The 20,375-nt window shown below is 42.0% G+C and overlaps 1 protein-coding gene across 1 annotated transcript in view; it reads right to left on the reverse strand.

Annotated features, from left to right (window-relative positions):
* IPO9 (importin 9) overlaps nucleotides 1–20,375 on the reverse strand; it is a 61,397-nt gene that overhangs the window by 22,160 nt on the left and 18,862 nt on the right. The window contains exons 3-12 of the mRNA XM_089514221.1: nucleotides 17,840–17,926; nucleotides 17,315–17,516; nucleotides 15,811–15,899; nucleotides 14,429–14,515; nucleotides 7,660–7,779; nucleotides 6,852–6,952; nucleotides 5,571–5,629; nucleotides 5,016–5,167; nucleotides 3,603–3,701; nucleotides 1,203–1,309 (exon numbers count right to left, since the gene is read on the reverse strand). Coding sequence (XP_089370347.1) covers nucleotides 1,203–1,309; nucleotides 3,603–3,701; nucleotides 5,016–5,167; nucleotides 5,571–5,629; nucleotides 6,852–6,952; nucleotides 7,660–7,779; nucleotides 14,429–14,515; nucleotides 15,811–15,899; nucleotides 17,315–17,516; nucleotides 17,840–17,926 — 1,103 coding nt within the window. The remainder of the gene's footprint in view (nucleotides 1–1,202; nucleotides 1,310–3,602; nucleotides 3,702–5,015; nucleotides 5,168–5,570; nucleotides 5,630–6,851; nucleotides 6,953–7,659; nucleotides 7,780–14,428; nucleotides 14,516–15,810; nucleotides 15,900–17,314; nucleotides 17,517–17,839; nucleotides 17,927–20,375) is intronic.

Raw genomic sequence — 20,375 nt, forward strand, 5'->3', positions numbered from 1 at the left:
GGCTAAATAAAGTTAAATATCAAGCATTAGATTCTTTAACTCCTTTCCCACCAGAAAACCATGACATCAGCCCCAAAATATCACGTAACATGCCAAATTTCACCAAGTAAACATGACAGAACTGATGGCAGCCCAACCCTTTAGTTCATATGTCTGGTAACACTATGACATTTTATGTGCATTTGTTCTATAGTCTACTTCTAAACGCTGTATTCTTTTTCTGAGACACATGATTATAATTCCAGCACATAGCAAACAATAAAGACTGATATATTTAGCATTGATATTATGTATTTTTGCCACCACTAACAAGCACTTATCTTAGTAACAGAATCTGAATATTTTTTATTAAAGAAAGATATCTGATGAAATTAGAAAGAGACAGACTTGGACATCACTACTATGGCACCTCTTATTATCTTTCCATAATTCACCTGGGCCCCTTTCACTCACTTTGACACTTTAGCTGCCCCTTTGATATACTTTAATGGCCATGATTGCATCCTATGAAACCTTGGGATTTGTAGTCTGGTGAAGCACTAAAGCTCTCTGGTACAGAATTATATATTCCTCATGAAACTATGAATCCAAAGATTCCATAGGATTAAGCCTTGGCTGCTAAAGTGCTGGAACAGTGTGAAAAGAGTACTAGCTATCTTCCAAGAGGTTATGTATCATCATCCACTAACAATATTTTTCTGTAATTTATGAAAAACAAGTTGGGCAATCTCAACTGTTCAATGGTAAAAACAAAGCAGCAGGTCATTTTCAACTTCATAGGACATAAGCAACGGTTTTTAGAAAGTAAATATGAGTTCATTTCAGGTTGTTGCCCTGATTTTTATTAGTTTTCCCCCAAAACATCAAGACTGCTTGCCAACAGCAGGAAGTCAACAATCACTACAAGCGTAATTCTAGCCTTGATTTCTAACCAAATTGTTTCACTATGGAACAAAAGTTTGATTTGTTTCTAGTGTGCATTAAATTTTCGAAGACAGCAGTATTCAATGGAGAGTGAACTTTCACCTGCACAAACTGCCTTAAGAATAAGAGATGACACTGCGGGCCAGTTCTATCTAGTGGATCATTTTGTTTCCTATGGCCAACTAGATGCTCATGGGAAGCCATTACATGAGTCATGAGTGTCACTTACATTCACTGGCAACTTCTGCTGAGAGTCATAAAACTTCTAATATGCTTACCAATGTTCAGCACCACTGTTTTTAGCTTGTTCAGCTTCCTGCAAGTGTCTTGTAGCTGCTGCAGCCAAAGCTGTTGCACTCTCATTTTGGAAATCAGCTGCCACAGCCTAAAGAAAAATATGACACCTCACATTTGGTATAGAAGGCAAAGGGGACTTTCTTAACAGTATATCTCAAGGATCACCAAGTTGGATGATAGAGTGCATACCATCAGAACACAGACAATGTAGGCAAGAAAAGTACCTGCACTCTTCATTTTATTTTTCCAGGAGGTTTAGCAAAGTATACAAAGTAAATGCAGTGATAGTCAAGGAACAGGTCAGTATAAGGATTGCATATAATGGCCTCATACAGACAGGCCAAAATAAAGCTGCTTCGGGCCACTTCGGAGGTATGCTGTTTAAATGATGTATGTGTCCTAAGAGTCCGGAAGCCGTGCCAAAGCAACGCTCCAGTTCATAGGACTGGAGCATGGATTTGGCATGGCTTCCAGACTCTTAGGACGCATGCATAATTTAAACAGCATACCTCCAAAGTGGCCCAAAGCAGCTTTATTTTGGCATGTCTGTATGGGGCCAATGACTACTATTATTCTGTGTCTTTCTCATGCTTTCCAAACAAAAGTTGATATGATAGTATTTCTCTGCTCACACCTCACTGGTTGCAACAAGAAGAAAATTAGGAGACTCATCATCTAGTAGATCACAGGGTGCCAACTCTATAGAGGCCAGGGGCCAATTTCTACCTGATCACCTTTTGGGCCACACCACCCAGCAGTGCACCAAAACATCTCAATTTTCATCTATAGCCTTCCCAAAATGGCAAACAAAAGTGATGTCACATCAGTTCCAGTCACAGTTTTAAGCAACATACAAATGAAAACAAAGCTGTTTGGGCTTAGGGGTTGTTTGTGCATTTTTATGGACACAGAAAAGGTGAGCTTTCTACACGATTTTGTTAGGGCGTGGAAAGACACGCTGTGTCCACCACGACCGCCTACAGAGTTGAACCACGTCGACAGGATGTCAGGGAGAAGGAATCTGAAGAGATGTCTGCAAAGGTATTCAGGCCAAGAAGGAAAATATTCCTTCACCACTGCAAATGGCCTTGAGCTCCCGGCTTGAGAAATAACGACAAGAGCACTTCAAGCCTTCACTCTACACAAGGGCTTTAATAAATAAGTTACTTTGTCAACCAAACAACAAAACAGAGAGGCAGTTACTCTAACACCAACTGTCATAACTGACACTCTCTCTCTGAAGGACCAACTGTCTCCCTCAGTGACAGTTGAGAACGACAGTTGACAGTTGCATCAACATTCCAATGATGCACTGTTTAAATGCTGACACATATAACTGCCACTATAGCTGTAAATAACTTCCACAACAGCTCCCCCTAGTGGCCACATCCATGTCATTTTATCAGACCTGTTTCAACATGGTCCTGACAGATTTCACCTATTTTTTAATTTAAAATTATGAGTGAGGCACTTTAGAGGATGGGGGGAGGCATTCAAGGCCTGTATGTAGACTCAAACATTCCCCATGCTCAATCTAGATGCATCATATTAATGGTCTTTTGAAACTGATGCTACCAGGGAAAACTGGAAGTCCCATAATTTCCCGTTGGGCCTTAGTCTCAGATTTAAGGAACTTGTATGAAAAAATATATATATGTGAAATAAAATGTAGATTTACTACATAGCTCCCCCCCCCCCCCGCCTTCATTATACCCACATCACTCCCTTTAAGACTATCAATTCTGGAAACCATACCCTATGAGGAACTGCTTAGGAAGCTGGGTATGTTTAGCTTTGGGGAAAGAAGGTTAAGGGGTAACATGATAACCATGTTTAAATTTTTGCAAGGATGTAATTTGAAAGAAGGAATAAGCTTGTTTTTTGCTATTCTAGAGATTAGGATCCAGAGATTTAACCTAAAAATTGGGAAGAACGTCTTGACAATAAGAGCTATTCAACAGTAAATATGCTGCCTTGGAATGTGGTAAAGTCTCCTTCTTTTGAGGTTTTTAAACAGAGGCTAGATGGCCATCTGTTGGGAGTGCTCTGTGTATTCCTGCATGGCAGAGAGTTGAACTCTATTCTTGTCATAAGCTAAAACTTCTACCTCCCGGACCGATGTGGTTCTAAATAACCTACTAAGTACCCAGCAGATATACACTGAATAACAAAATCTATGCACCCATTTACCATTACCATTTAGGTAAGAAATGGGGAAGCTGTGGCCCTCCTGCGTTTTTCAATTCTGATTCCCATTTGTCCCAGCCACCATGCCCAATAGTCAATAACTATGGGAGTTAAACAAGCAATATCTAGAGGTCTCCTGTTTCACTAGTCCAGGTTTAGGTAGCTACTTTAGAACATTACATATTCTCTCATACCAGAAGTAAGTCCTGAGCAGCAATTCTAACTGTGTAGGAAAAAGTATCATCATCTTCATCTTCAACAAATTGCTGTGGATTTGCAGTCCAGACTTTTATCTGAAAATAAATCACAACAGCTCAGTGACTAATATACAGCTCTACCTATTTAGGAATATGTATAAAATGAAGCCAGCTAACACACACTGAAAGGTTACAATTTTATTTTTCCTAGAGCACACTCAGTAGGTGAAAAAATGTCTGTATATTTTTGTATACAAAAGACAGGATGTTCTATGTCAGATCCATAAATCAAAATATTTCTGTTGTTTCTGATCCATAAATCAAAATATTAAAACATGCAGCAAGAACATTTCAGCACAGTAAATTTTCACACTCAAAGAATTCCAAGTTTCACTCTCAATGAGTTCTTATGTCAAATCCCTCAGACTGTGCTGAACTTGATCTGCTTCTGGGATCTAGTGACAGAGGTTCTCCTCATCACTGGAGGACATTTTGTTATTTCATTTCCCACATCCTTCTAAGAAAGAAAAATATATAGGGTAGGCTACTGAAAATGTTTGTAAATCTCCCTCTTTGCTAGTCTCCTCTAGTCTCTTGTCCACCAATCTTTCTGCTTTTGAGTTGTTCACAACCAAGCAGCGTCAGGATATGTGAAATGGTGCGAAGGAGCACCTAAAACTTTCACCACTCTATTCTAGGTGGCCTAAAGATAAACAAGTGCTATACGGCAAGAAAATCGACAGCCTGTGAACAAAAGCAACTGCAAAGCATTACAGAAACACCTTTAGGATATTATTTTAAAAATCTGAAGCTCAAAAGCAGAATGCCACAAATTCAATATATTTTCAACAATTGTTTATGCAATAAATGAATACCTACAGTAATGAGGAAATAGTATAATCTAAATAACTGCTACATGATCATCTTTTTGATAAGTAGACAGTACTAAAGCAACCTTTTAATCTAATTCCTGGTACAGTCGGCCCTTCTTATACACGGATTTTTTATACACGGATTTAAGCATACACGGTTTGAAAATGTTCCAAAAAAGTATAAATTTACCTTGATGTTCCATTTTTTATTAGGGACACCATTTTGCTATGTCATTATACTCAATGGGACTTGAGCATACATGGATTTTGTTATACACGGGGGATCTTGGAACCAAACCCCAGCGTATAACAAGGATCCACTGTAGTATGCTAAGAAGTTCTTCTCAAAAAAATATAAATTTTGGTGCCATATGACATAGTATGTTTTAATAAATCCATCAAGCTATTAAACTGTTGTAAAATAACTTATTAAATTATCATTAGAACCTATATTTTCTAGCAGTAGGTGGTAACTGGAAAAGTGTGAGATTAAATTTTAAATTTATTTTACACACTACTGTACAGAAATAGTGCTTACCTGCTCTTCTGTGATCTGCATATAGAGAATGATGTAATATATTAGCTCTGGCAAAGCTTTCTTCACTGTACTTTTAAACTTGTGGTTTTCCAACAGAGCATGAACAAACTCAAATATGCTGAACACTAGGTTTTCAAACCCCAAAACCTCACCTAAATTTTAAAAAAGTTAATTTTAATATTTTGTAAAATTATTTTGTAATAAATGTTATGAATAGCTTTCAAATAATTATTTCATTCTATGACAACTATTTTATTTTTCACTGAATCAAATTTACCAGGTCTTTCGTAATGTTTATATTTGGTTTAATTACCACATTTAAATTACAAAAAAAGTTATAGCATATATATATATTTAAATGGTCAGCTTCCAAATTATCCATTCCTTCCATTTAGCCTGCCCCGAATTCCGCCCATTCTACAAATACTGTAGAAATATTAATCCTACAATATTTGCCCTACAATATTTGCACAACACTTTCCAAGAATCTTCAATGTGCCATGAGTTCTCTTTCAATCAATTAGATGGTTATTCCTCTAGCAATAAGATCCCTACCATCAGAATCCACTGGGTCCTCTACTTCTTCTGTGTAATTTACTTCTGTTCTTACATAGGTAGAAATGAGTTAAGGAAAAATAAATGCAGTTTATATACTACCAGATCACAATGCTTTTGATAAATACTACTAGATCAAAACCCAGATCACTGAGGTTCAAATCCTTTGCAGAAAAAAAGGGGTGTGTGCATGCTGAAGATAAATAAAAGCCTTCTAATGCAGAGTGAGATGTATGTATCCCTCCAGTTACTGTTGGACTGTATTTCCGAGCAGTCCTATACAGCATAGTTAATGGTGAGAAATGCTCAGAATTGCAGTACAATAACCTCTGGAGGGTTAAATGGTTCCCATCTTTGTTTTAAGAACTGTTAAGAAGGCAGAAAAATATTTTGTTTAGAACCAAGTCACAGCTTTTAACAGTAAAGATTAACATACAATGTACAGATAATATCATACTGTGGCTAATTTTAGAGAAATTAGACAAAATTGCATGTTACAGAGATAATGTTATTTATTTCCATATATATATGGAAATATATATATGGCTAAGGGATAAATACTGACTTCAGCCTATCAGTAATTTAACTTTGACCCTGTAATTACATTACCTTGGTAAACAACATATTTTAACAACTAGCCAATTTGACAAAAATACTCTTGCATTTATTCTACTTTTTTTTCTTTTCTTTTTTTTTTTTTTACTGAAGTATAGGGTTTTAAAGACATAAAACATTTAGTACACAGATTATACGTTTTGAAACCCAGGGTATTCCCGATTTAAACAGTTTTTCCATAATTAAAAAATGACAAATGAAAGACATCAATCCACCTTTTCTTATAATTCAGTCCCAAATCAGCTGCTGCTAACATTATTAAATAAATATATTTACTAATTATTTCCACCTCTGTAAGGCACAGTATGCACATGGAGGCTTTTTAGAATCCCCAAGTGGCAGTAGCCTGCCCCTTCCTAAACAGCATATCCTGAGGCACAAAAGACCGGCCCAGAAAAGAAAAAGAGGAAACCCTGAAGGTGTGAAAGTACAATGAACACTTCCATACACCAACTTCTAGGATCATGGCCACAGTCAGTAATATATATTATACAGAAATGCTATCCAACTGTTCTTCCCCAGCCTCAAACCTCATTTGTTTGTTAGAGAAACTGTGCTGCAACTTAAATTTTACTCTTATCGCTGGCCTTTCCTTCTCGCCTGCCTGCCTTAACTGCCTTCTTTACTTGGCATTTCTTTGTATTTCAAAACAGGCAAAAAGGATATAAGGCTGCGCTTTCTGTAAGTGTATTCCAAACAATAGGAAGGATCTGTTGCATGGAAGAAATCATGTGCCTTGGATAGTTCTTCACTAAGGCTGTTACCGCCTAAAGAAAGAAAGGGGGAAAATATTTAGAATCACTAACAGATTAAAATTAAATATCCATTAAACAACCCTATATTCATCTGCAAAATAGACAAGACCTCTGCTTGATACACTAACAAACATATCAATCATAGACTATTTCCTGAATGGACACTGATGCCAAGCAGACACCTTGCAACCTACAGAATCATTTATGCTGTTGCTGATACTAGCTAAATTGATGTGAAATAGATGAAGTCTTGTCCAACATTGACAACCCTAGAAAAACAACACTATGGCGGGTCTTCTAGACGCCCCTTACCCTATCACGGACTCAGTCCGTACAAAATGGCGGCGCCCTGTTCATACAGGCACCGCCATTTTGACATAGCGGACGCTCTGTGTCCACACGTGGCGCACCAGAAGTGACGCCGCGAGTGCACCCTTTGGCACTCGCGGCGCCTCTTCCGGGGCCTGAGAAGGAGCGCGATTTCCGCGCTCCTTCTCTGCAGCGTCCGGGAGCCGCGCCGTTTAAAGGCTGCGGTTCCCGGACGCTGCAATCGGAGGCAGAGCCAGACCGCTGCTTCTCAGCGGTCTGTAACGCGCCTATACTACTCTAACAGCAGTAAAAAGTTATCTTTAAGAAACCCAACTTTGCTGCCCACTACAACCTAAACACTTTCAACATAATGTTCTGTGCTAACACAATATTGTATTTAATATACCCACCTTTAAAACCTCCATTTTAAGTCCACTGTCTGATGTAGGGCCATCAGGCATTTGCAGGGCCTGAACAAAGGCTTCAGTGAATTGCTGCACCACAGGGAAAATCAGAATTTTGGCTGCCCCCTTTAACAATGGAAAGTGTTATTTGGTTTTTAATAATATCAAGAACAATAATGTTTAGTTATAACACCCTTTCCACAAAAGGATGGAACATCAAACATGTACAGTCAAAGAAAAGGCAATAAAACATAACACAATGAATATACATAAGTTCCCCAACATCTCACCAGCCACTACTCATCTCAGCTGCTGCCCATCCAACCTCAAGCACAATTCAACAACTTAATCCAGTGAATCAAAGAAGAAGTTCTTCAAAACCCTACAAAAACAGATGAGAGACAGAGGTCCAAAGGAAGACTGTTCCACAGATGCGAAGCCGGTTATAACAACTTGTAAACTGCTCATCATTGGTAGAAAAAATTACCTGAAAGACTATGTAGCTATCAGTTTCTTAAAAAGATTTAGCTGTTTACAAACATTGTAGACTCCAAAGACACATGTAAACCTCTAAAATTGGCTTGACAATATCTGTAGAACTATTTGCAATATACAGTATTTCCAGATTACAGCTACTTATTGGTTAAGTAGAACAAACCTTAAGGATGTCATGTTCTCAGAATCAACAGCATTCTAATGCAACAATAACAAACTGGAAGTAGAGCTGGTTACACACAAGGAACTTGCACCTAGTAAAAACTATTAAGAAAACCTAGATGAAGACTGACTTCTAGAATTATTCTATATACATTCCTAGCCCCCAAAAGGGGTAGTGGTGCAAAAGACTGGAATAACTAGCAGGCCATTGCATTAATTTCCCATGCAAACAAACTCGTGATCACAATTCTACAGCAAAGATTTCTACCATACATGGAGCAAGAAATAACACAGACGTGAACTGGGTTCAGGAAAGGAAGAGGCACCAAGGATAACATTGCAAACATAAGTAGGGACTGAAACAGATGGGCTGAAAGCGCTGTGTCAGTGCCAAAATTAGGGTTCCAGAGCGTGCAGCACCTGCACATTCTGGAACCCTAATACGTATGGACGGCACCATCTTTACAGAAGGCACTAGGAAAAGAGGAAGACTGGATTACAGGTGGATAGACTCAATCAAGGAGGCCACAACCCTGACTCTGCAGGACGGGGGGGGGGGGGGGGGAGAGAGGCAGGCAAGCTCCAACTGCCTGCCTGTAAGAAGAAAAGCCCTCCCTTCAGCCACCATCTTGGGGGAGAGAGGCAGGCAAGCTCCAACTTCCTGCCTGTAAGAAGAAAAGCCCTCCCTTCAGCCACCATCTTGGGGGGAGAGAGGCAGGCATGCTCCAACTTCCTGCCTGTAAGAAGAAAAGCCCTCCCTTCAGCCACCATCTTGGGGGGAGAGAGGCAGGCATGCTCCAACTTCCTGCCTGTAAGAAGAAAAGCCCTCCCTTCAGCCACCATCTTGAGGGGAGAGAGGCAGGCAAACTCCAACTGCCTACCTGAAGAAGAAAAGCCCTCCCTTCGGCCACCATCTTGGGGGAGAGAGGCAGGCATGCTCCAACTTCCTGCCTGTAAGAAGAAAAGCCCTCCCTTCAGCCACCATCTTGAGGGGAGAGAGGCAGGCAAACTCCAACTGCCTACCTGAAGAAGAAAAGCCCTCCCTTCGGCCACCATCTTGGGGGAGAGAGGCAGGCAAGCTCCAACTTCCTGCCTGTAAGAAGAAAATCCCTCCCTTCAGCCACCATCTTGGGGGGAGAGAGGCAGGCATGCTCCAACTGCCTGCCTGTAAGAAGAAAAGCCCTCCCTTCAGCCACCATCTTGGGGGGAGAGAGGCAGGCATGCTCCAACTTCCTGCCTGTAAGAAGAAAATCCCTCCCTTCAGCCACCATCTTGGGGGAGAGAGGCAGGCATGCTCCAACTTCCTGCCTGTAAGAAGAAAAGCCCTCCCTTCAGCCACCATCTTGAGGGGAGAGAGGCAGGCAAGCTCCAACTTCCTGCCTGTAAGAAGAAAAGCCCTCCCTTCAGCCACCATCTTGGGGGGAGAGAGGCAGGCATGCTCCAACTTCCTGCCTGTAAGAAGAAAATCCCTCCCTTCAGCCACCATCTTGGGGGAGAGAGGCAGGCATGCTCCAACTTCCTGCCTGTAAGAAGAAAAGCCCTCCCTTCGGCCACCATCTTGGGGGAGAGAGGCAGGCATGCTCCAACTTCCTGCCTGTAAGAAGAAAAGCCCTCCCTTCAGCCACCATCTTGGGGGGAGAGAGGCAGGCATGCTCCAACTTCCTGCCTGTAAGAAGAAAATCCCTCCCTTCAGCCACCATCTTGGGGGAGAGAGGCAGGCATGCTCCAACTTCCTGCCTGTAAGAAGAAAAGCCCTCCCTTCAGCCACCATCTTGAGGGGAGAGAGGCAGGCAAGCTCCAACTGCCTACCTGAAGAAGAAAAGCCCTCCCTTCGGCCACCATCTTGGGGGGAGAGAGGCAGGCATGCTCCAACTGCCTGCCTGTAAGAAGAAAAGCCCTCCCTTCAGCCACCATCTTGAGGGGAGAGAGGCAGGCAAGCTCCAACTGCCTACCTGAAGAAGAAAAGCCCTCCCTTCGGCCACCATCTTGGGGGGAGAGAGGCAGGCATGCTCCAACTGCCTGCCTGTAAGAAGAAAAGCCCTCCCTTCAGCCACCATCTTGAGGGGAGAGAGGCAGGCAAGCTCCAACTGCCTACCTGAAGAAGAAAAGCCCTCCCTTCGGCCACCATCTTGGGGGGAGAGAGGCAGGCATGCTCCAACTTCCTGCCTGTAAGAAGAAAATCCCTCCCTTCAGCCACCATCTTGGGGGAGAGAGGCAGGCATGCTCCAACTTCCTGCCTGTAAGAAGAAAAGCCCTCCCTTCAGCCACCATCTTGGGGGGAGAGAGGCAGGCATGCTCCAACTTCCTGCCTGTAAGAAGAAAAGCCCTCCCTTCAGCCACCATCTTGGGGGGAGAGAGGCAGGCATGCTCCAACTTCCTGCCTGTAAGAAGAAAATCCCTCCCTTCAGCCACCATCTTGGGGGAGAGAGGCAGGCATGCTCCAACTTCCTGCCTGTAAGAAGAAAAGCCCTCCCTTCAGCCACCATCTTGAGGGGAGAGAGGCAGGCAAGCTCCAACTGCCTACCTGAAGAAGAAAAGCCCTCCCTTCGGCCACCATCTTGGGGGGAGAGAGGCAGGCATGCTCCAACTGCCTGCCTGTAAGAAGAAAAGCCCTCCCTTCAGCCACCATCTTGGGGGGAGAGAGGCAGGCAAGCTCCAACTGCCTACCTGAAGAAGAAAAGCCCTCCCTTCGGCCACCATCTTGGGGGAGAGAGGCAGGCAAGCTCCAACTTCCTGCCTGTAAGAAGAAAAGCCCTCCCTTCAGCCACCATCTTGGGGGGAGAGAGGCAGGCATGCTCCAACTGCCTGCCTGTAAGAAGAAAAGCTCTCCCTTCAGCCACCATCTTGGGGGGAGAGAGGCAGGCATGCTCCAACTGCCTACCTGAAGAAGAAAAGCCCTCCCTTCGGCCACCATCTTGGGGGAGAGAGGCAGGCAAGCTCCAACTTCCTGCCTGTAAGAAGAAAAGCCCTCCCTTCAGCCACCATCTTGGGGGGAGAGAGGCAGGCATGCTCCAACTGCCTGCCTGTAAGAAGAAAAGCCCTTCCTTCAGCCACCATCTTGGGGGGAGAGAGGCAGGCAAGCTCCAACTGCCTACCTGAAGAAGAAAAGCCCTCCCTTCAGCCACCATCTTGGGAGGAGAGAGGCAGGCAAGCTCCAACTGCCTGCCTGAAAGAAGAAAAAGCCCTCCTTCTGACCACCATCTTGAGGGTGAAAGAGGCCTGGCCTGAAAGACTAAGAGCCCTCCTTCCGACCACCATCTTGAGGGGGAGAGAGGCCTGTTATATTTTGTTTTGACTTTGTATTGTACTTCCTGTTGTACACCGCTTTGATCTAATTTGGAAAAGCAGTATATAAATAAAAATTATTATTATTATTATTATTATTATTATTATTATTATTATTATTATTATTATTATAGCAGATAGGCAGGAAAGAGTGACTCAAAGTTGCTTCTTCTGAAAATGGGCTGAGACCCTGCTGAGACACCCACTTCCAAGGTGGTCTACATGCACATGCCACAGCTGCATGACTCGGCGCATGAAGCCATACTGCTGTTTTGTTTTGTTTTGAATTTCCCACCATCCACATGCACCATCACAAAACACACTGCAGAAGTGCCTGCTGCTTTGATGCTGGATCTATGCTGCATTAGATGGCTGCCCCCTTTGATTGTGCAAACAATCGCACCTATGACCCTCCACTGGGACAGGGCATCGGAGCACGGTGTGCTCAGTAAAATACTGGCAATACACAAGCATGCCCCCTTCACCCCTCTTTTACCTCATGCCCTGTCTTGGATTGTCTGGTTTGTGTACGCTGTACTTACAGCCATTGGAGGTGTCAAATTTTCATTATTTTGGACTGCTGCCCTGAGCACCTGCACCAATGCATTTACATGCAGCTTTAGGATTAGGGTAGAGCACTTCCTTGGGACCAGTCTCATCAGGGCATTTATATGGCGAAACAAAGGTGTGCATTTTCTAGGCTAGAGCAGTTTATTTCTGCTTCTTTTTAGTCTAGCTTTCCCCCCTTAGTGCGGCTGTGATGTGGTTCTGGCAGCTTTGGGGGCTGTGTCATGTAAATGCCACACCCCAAAGTGGTCTGAAACTGCTTCTTCTGACCATCTGTTTGACTCCCAAGTCTTCAGCAGAGCTGCTGAGGATAGGGTGACTTGGAAATGTCTCATTCATAGGGTTGCTATGAGTGGAAGGAGACTTGAAGGCAGCTCATAAGAACAAATACAGTGTACCCGCGTCATACACGGGCACGCTTTACACAGCTTTCAGCATACGCTGAAACTGCACGGGGGAGAAGGGTCTGCACGTCCCATAGGGATGAATGGGGTGCATGCCCATGGTGCCCCATTCATTTAAATGGGGCTCGAGCACAGGCGGTATTTGCTTTACGTAAGGGAGTCTGGAACGGCTCCCCCAAGTAAGGGTGAACTGTGACAGTCATCTCTCCTCTTCTGCAGACTTGCGATCAACAGATTGGTTATTGCACAAATGGTATCTCCCTGTTCTCCCCAATGGTGGCACATGCATCTGGCCGTGTCAACGTGGTCTCATGCACATCACGCCACCATTGAGAACAGGACTTGAGGCCCTGTGGATTTTGCTATCCATGGGGGGGGGGGGCGGAATGGAACCACGGAGGATATGAAGATCTGACTGTATTCACTTGCAGAATCTCTAAAGTATATCTCTCAAAATACATGCCAAAATATACCATAGTTCTAGTCAATTTCTTACACTTTGTAAGAAATCCATTCACCACTAAAGTGTATACAACCATACCCTTTCAGACCAGAACAGTAAGGTCAGCCTTGAATGAAGACAGGTATATCACACCAGCTTACCCCATCCATTGTCATCACCTCCATCAACAGCCAGACAGGGGCTCTGCTTGCCCATGTCCTATACCATTGCCTTTCAATACTCATTAAACATAGTGTGATGCGGCAGCTAAAAAGGCCAATGGTATTTTAGGCTGCATCAATAGAAGTATAGTGTCTAGATCAAGAGAAGTAATAGTGCCACTGTATTCTGCTTTGGTCAGGCCCCACCTAGAATATTGTGTCCAGTTCTGGGCGCCACAATTCAGAAAGGACATTGAGAAACTGGAACGTGTCCAAAGGAGGGCAACTAAAATGGTGAAGGGTCTGGAAACCATGCCCTATGAGGAACGACTTAGGGAGCTGGGGATGTTTAGCCTGGAGAAAAGAAGGTTAAGAGGTGATATGATAGCCCTGTTTAAATATTTGAAAGGATGTCTTATTGAGGAGGGAGCAAGCTTGTTTTCTGCTACTCCAGAGAACAGGACCCGGAACAATGGATGCAAGCTACAGGAAAAGAGATTCCACCTGAACATTAGGAGGAACTTCCTGACAGTAAGGGCTGTTCGACAGTGGAATGCACTTCCTCGGAAGGTGATAGAGTCTCCTTCCTTGGAGGTCTTTAAACAGAGGCTGGATGGCCATCTGTCAGGGATGCTTTGATTTGGATTTCCTGCATGGCAGGGGGTTGGACTGGATGGCCCTAGTGGTCTCTTCCAACTCTACGATTCTATGAACTGCCTTAATATCCCATCCATGAATTAGTTTCCCCAATTTCCTAGGCATGGCTCTTGGAGAACAACACCAGCTGACTTGCATATCATAGCCAGCCTCACCAAAATCTCACTGCTTGCTCAATTCTAATAAAATACTCAGGGTTACCAAAGCAGGTGCCCAACTTGGAGGTTGTGGGGTGGTGGTGGTAGTAGGGGTCCCCCCGTGCCATACATTATTATTAAACAAACTTTTTTTTTCTTTTTACAGTCATGTTCAACAACAGAAATTGCCAGTCCCTCTGCTGAAAATTTCCTCTGCTAAGAAAATATTTCCCATCTACAGAATACAGCACTTCATACAGCAGAAATCAATGAATTGTTGAGAACAGAATTAATCTGTGAGTAACCAAGTTCAGATCCCCTTTCAATCATGATACTTCTTGGTATCCTTGACCACAACACTACCTTTACACATGTCATACCTTACAAACAAGAATGACTCCCTGATATTAAAATATTATTCCATCACAATCAACACAATTCACAAACAAGAAAACAACAATTTACCTTTTCCAACTCCTCCATGTTGCATATCATATGGGCACAAGTGGTGAAAATTTCTACAGCACGTGACCTTGTACGTATACCATACACCTAACAGAAGAAAAGCAGTTTGTCAAAACAAGAAAAGGCCTGGCATTTGTCTGGTGTTATCAGCTGCTGTCATTCACAATACTAATTTTTCTCCTTAGCAATTATATCAAACTATGTATAGTAAAAAGTCATTTTTTAAAAAATTCCTCTGTACAGATAACACAAATTAATTTTCTTATGTGTCTTCTATTTTACATAATAGAATTATTTTAAAACAGAGGAAATACAGGACCAGAACAATTACTGAAGAAAGTCAAAGACGAAAGTGCTAAAGTAGGTTTACTGTAGAACATTAAGCAAAAAAAAAAAAAAAAAAAAAAAAAGAGAGAGAGAGAATAAAATAAAATAAATAAAAATTGCACTGGGAATGCCTTTACAATTGCTTGTGGAAGAAATGCTTCAGACCCTACTTCCCCCATTTTCGTTCTTTGTCAGGTGGGAAAGAGACCAAGATGGGAAAGGAAAGAGGGGAAGAAAGAGCAGGCGGGCGGGCAAGCAAGCAAAGCGTCTGGTAGTACTGATGATAGTAGTTGAGAATTTGAAAGAAAAGGTTGACACCTCCCAAGCGAAACTCCAGGGCAATAGTCTGCAGTTTGCAGGGGATCTCACATGCTGGGAGCTTCTTCTGCCACAATCCTAGAAGTCCATCTTTAGAGTCCCATCTGGAAATCCCAATAACTGAGTGAGCGGTGGTTGGCCAGATCTCAAAATTCCAACACATGGATAGAAATTATTTTTAAATAGGGTTTTGGGTATTGTTATGAAACAGAAATGTCCTTGGTTGTGCTCTGAACATTACTTTCATGGGAAGAGTGAAGTAACAACCACACTGATTTTCTTTTGATATTTCAGCATGTTTTGATAACATTGATCATGGTTCTCTTTTGACGGAGTATGAGGCACTGCTTGGTGGTAGTTCTGTTCTTATTTGGGTGGCAATTCCAAATTTGGCCCCTAGATGCATCAGGTAATAATACAGAGGAAATGGGACTCCTCTCCTACTAGGAAATGATGGAGGAGAGGTGGTGCACCTTTGTGGACAGTAGAAGCAACTAAGGGAAGAGCCACTATCTACTTGCAGTAGATGTGCAGTGTCTGAAAACCTGGAACACACCTAGGATTGTTCTCTCTGCACTCTTTCATTTCAAATTTCCTACAAAACCTCACAGGACATATCTAGAAGATGAACTAGAGGGGACCATGAACTCACAGTACATCTAAACATACTGACAATTCCTTGAAAGTAGAGTTATTTTGCTAATCATACCAAAGGGAAAACAAGTTTTTACTCATACCTCTGCCATTGTAAATATCTTGTACATCTCAGGTAGAATAACTGGAGCAACAAGGGGCATTTGTGTGTCAGTCACTTCCCGCGTAAACTCTAGGAAAGTCAAACAACAATATTCTTACACAACCAATATGTACTTCCATCATGGTACTTCTCACTTCCAAACTGTCCAACAACTCTGATGGTACACAGATTCATAACTAAGCAAAAGAAGGACTAAAATATCCCTATTATTATGTGAATCAAAACTCAATTCCCACAGAGGTTGCAAATTTATGTCTGGGTTTTACTCCAATCAGACTGTAATTGGGGCCTCTCATCAAAGTTTCCTCAACTTAAAAAAAAAATAAAAATAAATCTTTGCACAAGAAATGAATAAATTGCCAGGCTGAGGAATTCAGGCCTAGTCTTCTTACTACCAAAATGTTATCACCTCTGTGAGCATAACTTAGTCAGTTATGAAAATAATTAAGAATGAAGTATTAGCTGTTTGGAACTATCTACCCAAGATGCACTCCAATTCTCAGCTTGTGTGGCAGACACATGACAGACCTATAACAAATTGGCGAATTTATTATTAAAGCTTAGGAACTATGATGGTGGGTCCATGAAAACAGCTGACGTTAGCTGCGTTTAATCTATTTTTAATAGAACACAGCTTCTACCTGTAAAAAACCTAAACTACCTACCACCAAATCCTCCCGCCCTCTCTCTCTCCCTCCCTCTCTCTCGATATAAAAATTCAGTGTGATTTCAGAGAAAGACATAGGTGGCTGAAAGATTAGACTTCATTAAATATGAAAACTTTTTTACAATTTTCTAGTAAAGTAGCACATAGTTTAAGGTATTATTCTTGAGAAGCACTGAATAACATTTTTTAAAAAAGATATTAGTCTTCACTACTTTAAGAGTAAAATGTTAGTAATGTGTTACTTTTCAGTAACTTTATTATCAAAACTATGCTTAAAATAGAAATGGTTGAAATTTGAACATGTTGCCCATGTCAGAGTTTGGACAAGTAATGTATTGCTTCTTCGAGTAACCCTGGGCATACTGATGTTCTTTTTCCAAAAAGCCATAATGACTATTAGTGCTGTCAGTTCTTCAGCTTCATGAATAACATTTACTCGTTTACTTTTAAAATGGTAAGGTACAGGGTTGTCATTCTGGGAATTTCACTGCTACTATGGAGTTGCACCACAGGCCACTGGTGGGAGTGGACTGGACTTATCATCCTTCAGCTCCCTGCTGGCTAGTGCTACAGGACACCTTTAGTTGGCGCAGCTGCTGGGCTTGTAAGGTGGGTTTTAGGGGGCATTTGTGATCATGGCAATGCCATAGTCCCAAATATGAAGAGCAAAACTAACAAAGTTGTAAGTCTAGTTTACAACATTGTAAAGACTGCAGGATGCCACCCCATATTTCCTTTTAAGATCCCAAGATTTTTTTAAGCTCACTGTATTAAAATGTTATGGAACACAAGTGAAGCTCACAGAATATACACATACCTGTAAGCACTCTCATAGCTCCATGTACTGCATTCAGATCCCCACTAACCAGCATTTCCATCAACAGGTTGAAAAGCTCAGGCCAAGCTTCAGGCCAGTCCCAATGAGCTATCGCTGATACTGCATAGGCAACACTTGAACGCACTTTGCTAATTGATTCTCTCAACCCATTGGGAAGCAGTTCCCTAATGGCAGCTTTCGCCTGTGGAGAAAAAGGACAAATGCTTTATTAAGGGACCAACATAGAAGAATCCTAGTGTTGGAAGGGCCTCATGGCCCATCAAATCCAACCCCCTCCTCAGTGAAGTACACCATTTGCAAAAGACTAATCTTGTATTATCACTAGTCATGCACCAATTAATATCTAGCAAATGTGTCCAACAAGAAATGATACTTTATTTATCGAAATGTCTTTACCACAGAATGCAAGATATATATATATATATATATATATATATATATATATATATATATATATTTCTAAACCTGGAGAGCATGTAATAAAATGTTTAAAATAAGCATTACCCTTTCTGTCGTCTCAGGAGGTCTAAATTTTTCTGATTGAGAACACCAATGAGTTTCCACATACTGCTTCAAAATCACAGATGCCAGCTGTGAGGAAAAACAACAAAAATGTAAAATACCAAGATGATCCAATTTAGGATTCATTTCAAGTGCCTTTTACATGGGTCATATAATGAGCAAAACTCTCAAATATAAGTTCAGAAGCAGTCTGGGATTTTTGTACCAAAGTGCCATAGAATATATTTTAGCCAAGATATACACAATCTCATCTCTGCAAAAAGAACTAAGATTTTATTTTTACATTAGGAAAAGACCAAGTGTACAGAGTCAAGGCTATAAATACAAAAATCATTTTTATAAATCACAGCATACTTGCTTGCATGACATCGTATCAAAAAACTTGATTTTCTGCACTCCTCATTGCTCAGCCTTAATCTAAGGCAAGAGCAGCCGTAACACTGAGACAAGAACTGCTAAGAGCAACACTACAATATAATGGCACACCTCTGGACTGGCATGACCCAACCTATATTACTTTTTATTTCAATTAGAGAAATTTAATGCTTTAATGGAATACTTTTCAATAGCTTTGTCCAATAGGCCAATTTATAACTTTTAGATAGAGATAGGCTCGCCATAGTTAAGGATATCCAAGTTAGACTGTACTGTAAGATGTTACACGTAGGGCTACCTTGGAAGGCTGTCCTATTAGTTCAAAACACAATTGCCGGATTACTAATGGGGATTAGATATGGGGAACATTTCTTACCAGCCCTTAACAGCTGTACTGTCACCTAGTCTATTTTGAGGCACAATTTAGCATGATGGTATTGATGTTTTAAACCCCTTCGCAGTTTAAGAACAGATTACCCAAAGTTTATCTTTCATATTACTCTGTCCATGTTAATTATTGAGGTAACTATCAATGATCCTTCTCCATGTTTGTTCCCCATTAACCAAGGTACGGTGGGTGAATAGCAGGGAGAGCAGTGGTGCTCCATCTGAGGAAATCTTTTTCCAGATAGGCTTACCAGATGTCCAAATTTCTGGCTTTTCAGGGTGAAACAAATAGGACAAATAAATTAAGTTTTCCCAGTATAGTTGTAGACCTTTTAATCCTAAATTGATTGGATCTATGCTGATTTTATTTCCCATTCATTGTATTTCATAATGTTAATGTTAATAGTTTTACTGGATGCTATTCATATACTTTCCTTAGTAAATTTATTTGAAGGATGTTACCCGAAACTCATGTGGCCATTTCATTTTTTTTATAGTAGGTATAAATTCTGAGATTTTCTACATGCTGCTGGACTGCAATTCCCAACTGCCCTAGCAAGCATAGCCACTGGTAAAGAATGCTAAGAGCTGAAGTTTAATACCAGGCCACAAGATTCTCACCCATCATTTATAACTTTCTTGATAATTCATGCTTTTCCACTATACTACAGTGGGCCCTTGCTAGCCACTGGGGTTTGGTTTAAGGACCCCCATGAATGTTCAAGTCCCATTATATACAATGGTGCAGAAAAATGGTGCCCCTTATATAAAATGGCAAAAACAAGATTTCCTTTTTGAATCCCCTCCCCTTTGGAATACTTTCAAGCCATGGATGCTGTAATCAGTGGAAGCAGAATCTGTGGATATGGAGAACCAAATGTACAGTAAATGAGTGAGAAGTTAATACAACTCTAAAGGTCTCATAAACCCAGTCCAGATAGGCCAAAAAGGACGCCCTCGTCACATGCGAGGGGTGCCTCGGGGCGGCGCTTCTAGAGGCCCCTCACACATGATGAGGGCATCAAAATGGTGGCGCCCTGTACAGACGGGCGCTGCCATTGCCAGTAGCGCACTCGTTACGCCGCTACTGCGGCTTAGAAAGAACCCACTTTTTGCAGGTTCTTTTTCCGCCGGCAGGAAGCCTCACCATTTGGCGGCTGAGGCTTCCCTCTGGCAGAAAAAGAGGTGCGAGCAGGCTGCCCTTTTTGGGCGGTCTGAACCCCGCCACAGAGATCTAATGTTGAGGGAGAGAGAGGCAGGCTAGCTCCACCAGTACTGCCTGGAGGAAGACAAGCCCTCCCTTCATCCACCATCTTGAGGGAGAGAGAGGCAGGCTAGCTGCAACAAGCCTGCCTGGAAGAAGTCAAGCCCTCCCTTCATCCACCATCTTGAGGGTGAGAGAGGCAGGCTAGCTCCACCAGTCCTGCCTGGAAGAAGACAAGCCCTCCCTTCATCCACCATCTTGAGGGAGAGGGAGGCAGGCTAGCTCCACCAGTCCTGCCTGGAAGAAGACAAGCCCTCCCTTCATCCTCCATCTTCAGGGAGAGAGAGGCAGGCTAGCTCCACCAGGCCTGCCAATAATAATAATAATAATAATAATAATCTATACCGCCCGGTGGCAAAGCCAATCTGGGCGGTGAACAACATAAAAATTTACAGAATAAAATATGCATAAATATTTATACTCCCTTCCCCCCCTTAAAAAATATTAAACACTTAAATGTATTAAAATGGGACTATAACAATGTATAATTAT

Source organism: Sceloporus occidentalis, unplaced genomic scaffold (genome assembly GCF_023333645.1).
Source record: "Sceloporus occidentalis isolate IW3139 unplaced genomic scaffold, rSceOcc1.0.p SCAF_3, whole genome shotgun sequence".
Lineage (NCBI taxonomy): Eukaryota > Metazoa > Chordata > Lepidosauria > Squamata > Phrynosomatidae > Sceloporus > Sceloporus occidentalis.